Source organism: Triticum dicoccoides, chromosome 5B (assembly GCF_002162155.2).
Source record: "Triticum dicoccoides isolate Atlit2015 ecotype Zavitan chromosome 5B, WEW_v2.0, whole genome shotgun sequence".
NCBI classification, from domain to species: domain Eukaryota; kingdom Viridiplantae; phylum Streptophyta; class Magnoliopsida; order Poales; family Poaceae; genus Triticum; species Triticum dicoccoides.
Window position 1 is genome coordinate 150,810,259 of NC_041389.1, and position 6,699 is coordinate 150,816,957.

A 6,699-nucleotide genomic window follows, 5' to 3' on the forward strand; every position below is an offset into this window, starting at 1 on the left:
TTCTGTAAGTAAGCCAGAGAAACAGTAGTATCGAGGTCTTTTGGATTATGAACCAACACAACAACTCGAATTTCATCACGTAACCCATCAACAAACGGGAAGGAAACAGAGCAGGGTCCCAAGTAGTGTTGTGGGCTAACAAGGAATGCATAATTTTGAACTTGGTGGTGTAATCAGTCACGGAGTCTGTCTGCCACAAATGAAACAACTGGCGCGGCAACACCGTGAACTCCTTCCTCTCAAACTGCTCACAAACTGTGGTGCAAAAGTGTTCCCACTCCATGTGTCGCAGATCGAAATCATTGTTTTCGAGCCACACCATTGTTGCTCCCGTGAAGTGCATGGCAGTAGTGTCTACCCAGAGCACCGGATCTAAACGAAAAACACGGAAATAGGACTCGCAATTTCGCTTCTAGCTGCGCGGGCGTTCCCCCCAAAACTAAGGGAAATCCATCTTAGGCCTCGAAACAAGAGAGGTGTGCTGCCGGAACGGACTGCGAGAACATGGTGGTAGCGGACTGCCCGATCTAGACATGCCCCGCAACGGTGACCGCCCTGGCGGCCGAGAGCGATGATCAACAGAAAACTGCCCCGCAGAGGAAAGGAAATTTGGGGAGGGTGCCATACCCGTGACCGGAGGTGGGACTAGAGTGGTGACCACCCCAGCACAAACCCCCCGATGAATCTGGTCGACGCGGTGGCCTTCGGGCCCTTGGTGGCTGCTGCCGACATGGGGTTGTGGCGCACCTCCGGATCGATCAAAGATGGGCGGTAGATCTCCCGGCTTAACGCCGAGCACGGGATTTCGGGCGATGACGTCCAGCTCCTTGCGCACCCCGCCCAGCTCCTACTGCACGTCGGAGAGCGATTTCTCCAACATCGGCTTCCAGGCGGCCAGATCGGCCACCACCGGCTAGATCTCGGCGATGATGGTGGTGGTTGCCGCCACCGCCTTATGAATGGCGACGTTCTGCTCCTGGATCGCCTTGAGCGCCGCCGCCATCTCCTCCACTCGCTGCCCCATCTCGTCGGCCTGACGCTGCTGGCGCGTGGTGAACGACGGCTTCTTCAGGTAATCAGGGAGCTCTGATACCATATGTTACGTCCCTCTTGCTCGATTCACTTAGTTCATGGTGATACAGGCGAATTTGACGAGTAGGGTTCTTGGGAGGAAAGGGGATCGGGAGAGGGGAGAATACAGGAGGTGGGAGGACGAGGAAGACAAAGTGGGGTGGTTGACCGATTACAACGCCGTGCCTCTCCCATCGGGCTCACACCTACTAATACTCACCCACCCAGCTCTCATGTGGCCGGGTCGAATAGCTTGTTGGACTTCTTGGCTCTCCTGGGCCGGGCCTTGCTGCTGTCAGTCGTGGCAGTGGTGGGTGCTGTGACATCGGTGTGCGTAGAGTTGTATCGGTGGCCGATAGAATTTTGAGGAAATATTAATTTTACCTCCACCTCTTCCGCAAATAAATAAATAAATAATTCTACCTACAGCTGATCGCTGAGTTCGACACTTTTACTTATCGAAAAAGGTACAACTGACCCCCTACCCTTGTGAATTATTGTAACAGGGAATAGAGAGGGAGATTGGTGAAATCGATGATGTATCGCTTGAGCCTCGTGGGCATATATATATATATAATTATATGATTAACTTAGAGTACAAGACAAGTCAGAACAAATTCTAATCTATCTCACATTTCCTAAGTAATCACGATACTCAACAGTTATCACTCCTCCACTACGAGTGTGCTCTTCGCGAGCTCTCTAGACTGTTTGCTTTTGTTAAAAGAAACCTTATAGAGGAGCTCATGTGATCCTCAAACAAAGAATTGATATAAAATCCACGTGTTACCGACAATTCCACAGCCACAAAACCCCAAACCGAAAGGACCCAACTCGTCAAAAAGCATTCCACACCAAGCTAACAAATGTCAAAAAAGATGACTTGTAACCCATGACACATATGACACTTCACGTCCTTTTCTTCTCCAAGAAAACCGGTCTGCCGGAAGTAAGATGACAAACAGCAAGATGTGAATGCTACACTAGATGATACTGACAGAAAATTAATCATGATTAGCAATTTCACCAACACATATGGTATAGTTCTTTTTTATTACACATATCGATGCCTAGCAACGTACCACCTTGTCTCTGTTTCCGCTGACTATGGTTAGATCCTAAGTTCAGGAAAAAAAAACTATGGTTAGATCCTCACGACTATCGGTTGAGTGGTTTATCTGTATTGATTTTTGACTATAATATTCTAGTGGGTCCATGATCTGTGTCACTAGGTTACCAAACCACATTTATAAAATTGAAAAGCAAAGTAGCATTTGGTCGATTCCAATGCATAATGCAGAATAGGTTCCTCAACTAATATCATCCAAGGGATACTTTCTCGGAGCTGATTTTTTTTATAATTGTATACTTATTTTTTTGAGAAAAATGTTGTAACATATCGAAGTTATTAACTTGTCAAATTGATTCTTTCTTTTGTTGACATTTTCGAGTTAAATTTGTTGAGTCAATGGCCCAATAGCCAAGAGTACTGGCAGGTGTGACGTATTTTTGTGGAAATTTTGCATACTATCCACCAAAATTATTTATTCTAGAAATGACAAATTTACGGTTTTGAAAAGGAAATAATTGGACATATAGCTTAAGTAGATGCACCTGAATGTCAGCAAGAGTGAGGTAGGCAGCCTAATAGCCTAATCCAATTGTGCAAGCACTTTTGTAACTAACATTTGATCATGCACAAAACAACTCATTATAAAAGAGATCTTACATCATTGTACTCTCAGAAGGATCAAATATTTATCATAAGCTATCCGAAAACAGAAATTAAATTTTAATCAATGTGCTTTGTGCCACAGCTGCTAAAGAAAAATAATAGTATGTTGTAAATCGGCGATGTACTTCCCTTCAAACATGCCATTCTCCTATTAGTTACAGTGAACAATCAGCAACATATACCAGTGTTAAGCATTCGCACTTTACTTATATTCATGCGTTCTCTGTATTTTGTTCTGAAACAAAGAATTCCACAGTAATTAGGCTATAAGAGAATATTATCCTCATACCATGCATGTCCAAAGTAGTACTCCCTCCATAAAGAAATATAAAAACGTTTAAATTACTACTTTAATGATCTAAATGCTCTTCTATTTTTTTTTTACAGAAAGAGTACAAGTTTGTGTAACTAGAATAGGCTGTTAGGGAGTACGAACCGACATATTTTTCCTGGGGAAAAAAACCGGCATACATTTGTGACCGGAGCTAGTTTGGAATCACTTGAAGAAAACAATAAGTTTTTATCATACTCCTCTCGGCTCTCGCCCTACTTTTTATATATAAAGCAACTCCTAACACAGTAATTGTTCATATTGGCGCACCCACGTTTTGCAGGTCATGTTGGTAGGCCCGAGAGCAGCTCTTGTCTCCAGTGCAAGACCTTCGTAGTAAAATTATGCATGCCAGGATAATGCAGCCCAATTTTATTTTGTATTCCCGGTCACACAGTACATGTCAGCACAGCGGGTGAGCCAAGGCGTGAGGCGACCATACCGAGCCACCGTCCGTGCCAGTTGTTTTATTATGACAAGAAAGATGCATCGGTCAGGGCAGACGAGGACTCATCGATAGCGCATCAGAAGTGAACCTCGCAGTGGTCGATGTGTACTATGATGTTAACCATCCGATCCTTTTCAATGCCTCCAGGAGAAAGAGAAGGGATCCGTCCAAATTCCAAGCACAATCTTTGTCAATGCCCCTGCCGACCTTGGATTCTTTTTCCCCGCCCGGAAAGTTTTAATTCCCTGCAGGAATGAAGAAAATAATTCCGGCATTTGGAACCAGCAACAGCAGATGAACAACGATTACTCCACATAGATGTAATGCTGTGTGATGCTATAACGTAATCTGCATTTAGACAGTTCATTGTGAAGAAAAATCAAGCAGTAGCAGAACTTAATCTTGAAGGACGGAGCTTAATTTTGGAATAGCAAGTGGGAACTTTACATCAATCATGGTTCATGAATCTCAAGTACAACAGCAATATGTTATTACAACAACCATGAGTCGAGTCATGGAGCAACAATTTGATGTAATACTAATATCCTTCTCCCCTCCTAATCCTTGGTTCACAACACAACCAAAGGATAAGGGGGCAACAGATAAGATAGTACCATAAGATAAGAGTAATTCACAATCCTCATAGTGAGGAAGTCACCTTTATAAAGATCAACGAGAAAGGGGGCACTAAAGTAGAAATATAAGGAGAAATGCCTCACCTAGGCAAAGCTGGCAATTTTGATGCAGTTGATTAGGCTCCATTTCCTCCATTTGCTTCACCTGTGGCCAAGCTCGAAATGCTAAAAATCTCCTCACCTTCTACACCAAACAACCCCAAAAGAATGTGGCACCAGTACTTGCTAGCATGATGTCCTGAGGCTGGTAACTTAGCAGCAGCAGGCAGTAGCAGCCGGTTGAAGCACAGCCAAAAAAATTTCACCTCTCTTGATTCATCTGTGTGTTTGGTTGTTCTAAACTACCATCTCATCGAGCTGGAGCTGTTCGAGCCACCCACCGATGACACCAGTGGCGGCGTCCTCCTCACCGTCGATGATGCCCTCACGGTGGTTCGCTGTTCGACCCAAGATGGCACTGTCATCACCGGCAATGCTCTCGTGGTGGCTTGCTGATCGGCCCAAGATGCCAATAGACTCTGTTGCCATGGTCCCGTTGGTTGATGATTTCTCCGGCGTGGGCTCCTTTACTAAGGTATTGACCCATGAGAGGTCAGGCTCATCGGTGTTGGCCCCAGACCGGAGATCAAACGACGAGGACCGCTTGAGACGGCCAAGCTCGTCGTTGTCAGCGCCCCAATCTGGGGTGCCCGAGGGGAGGCCCCATTTGGACCAGCTAGAGCCCACCACCGGTGAGCCGACCAGGAGCGGGGCGCTGGAGCCCAGGTCTCTTGAGCTCATGCTTCGCAGTGTCTGCTGCTGCATCTTCTCCCGCTGCGCCAACGCAGCGAGCAGCCGGGAGCTCATTGGTGAGACAGGCTCTGGGGTGGCCGCAGCCCGTGGCGAGAGCAAGCTCTGATGCTGCTGGAACTGGTTCAGGAAGGCGGCCTTGTGCGTCGGCGAGAACGCAGCGCCGCCCTGGTCGGCGTACCGCGGCGAGTGGGAGGCCGCCATCTCCGCCGAGAACAGTTCGTCCAGATTTGACGGCACAAGCGCCTTCCCCCTCGCCGACCGCACAGAGGCAGGCGATCCAAGGTGGTTGTCATAGTCCCCCGAGGCCAGAAGCTCGTCGACCGCCATGGCCCTCGCGCTCAGCGAGGTGCGCAGCCGGCTCAGGTGCAAGTTCCCTGCGCTCCCGGGGAGGCACAGCGCCGGCAAGTTAGGCTGCGGCCACGCCATGCCACTCCCTCCACCGGACGGCGACAGCGGCGGCGTGAACGAAGATCCCGGAGATGACAGCCCCATCCCCATGGCGGCCATCTCCATCGCCCCGCGGGGCGACGGCACGGCCGAGCCTGTGGACACGTACAGCGGCCGGAGCTCCTCCGGCGTGTGAGCGAAGAAGCAGACGCGGCGCGCGCAGCCGACGCCGTCCTTGCAGAGCCGCGTCCGGTACTGCGCCGGGTGGAGCCAGCTCTCGAACACCCCGTGCGCATACTCGCACATGTCCCCTCTCCTGCACCCGGCGCCCTTCTTGAACTCCGGGCACGGCACGCAGCTGTAGTGGTACTTCCTCGGATCCCTCCGCCGCGCGTTCTCTCCTGGGTGGACGAAGGGGCACTCCGTCCAGTCGTGGGAGTAGGCCCTGGAGCACGCGCGGACCTTGAAGGAATACATGCGGAAGTCGTCGGAAGCGTATGCGCCGTTCTTGATGTCCGGGAGTGAGGGGTCCGGTGGCCACTCCTTCCGGGCGCCAAGGAGTGAGAGGATGTGGTTCTTGAGGGGCAACGAGTTTGGCGGCAGCGCGACGAGGTCTGACGGCCGGCGGTGGAGATGGTCAAGGAGGGTAGGGTCGGCGCCGGCAGCGAGGAGGCGGGAAACGGTGGTGGGTGCGGATGGAGCGCCGCCCGCGGCGGCGAGGTGGAGCGGGGTGGAGAGCGAGGAGGCGGATGCGCGGTTGGGGTCGGCGAGGTGGGGCGGCGAGAGGAGGGCGTCGAGGCAAGCCAGGGACCCGTACGCGGCGGCGACCATGAGCGGCGTCATGGGCTCCGCGCCCCGCGCCGGAGAGTACCACGGCGCCGGCTCATCCGCGAGGAGCGGGTGCGCGGCGAGAAGGTCGACGAGCGCCGTCACGTCGTCGTCGGCCACCAGCTCCAGCAACCTCGCCGATACAGCCGCCACATCCACCCCGTCATACTCGGAGGCCTCCCCCATGGGCGGCGGCGCGCGATCGGAGAAGGTGTTCGAAGAAATGGTGGAAAGCGGGGAGGGGGAGGGGAAAGGGAGGGGGGCCTTTGGGTTTTTGGACAAAGCTAGGTTTTGGTTGGGGTTGGGTTTTGGTATTTGCTATGCTCCATGGACAAAAATGTCGTTTTCACAGCTTTGCTCCTCGGAGCACGGTGAATTTTTGGTTGAGATGCAATGGATTCTTCAAAAATGAAAAGAGTTCGAATTGCGATGCAATGGATTCACAGCTTTTAGCTTTTACCGCGATGGTGTT

General features: G+C 50.8%; 1 protein-coding gene across 3 annotated transcripts; it reads right to left on the bottom strand.

Moving 5' to 3' along the window:
- Positions 1–3,276: 3,276 nt before the first annotated feature.
- LOC119307932 (zinc finger CCCH domain-containing protein 67-like) lies at positions 3,277–6,486 on the bottom strand. 3 transcript variants are annotated; one of them, XR_005149640.1, is made up of 2 exons: positions 4,305–6,486; positions 3,277–3,933 (listed from the first exon to the last, which is right to left on the bottom strand). XR_005149640.1 is itself a non-coding variant. In XM_037584029.1 (1 exon), the coding sequence occupies exon 1, from the start codon at positions 6,411–6,413 to the stop codon at positions 4,557–4,559; it is 1,857 nt and encodes a 618-aa protein (XP_037439926.1). In that variant the 5' UTR covers positions 6,414–6,486; the 3' UTR covers positions 3,982–4,556. The 3 variants fall into 3 exon arrangements, 1 of the variants encoding a protein (XP_037439926.1); XR_005149639.1 differs by having other exon boundaries at positions 3,278–3,830; XM_037584029.1 differs by lacking the exon at positions 3,277–3,933 and having other exon boundaries at positions 3,982–6,486.
- Positions 6,487–6,699: the final 213 nt, after the last annotated feature.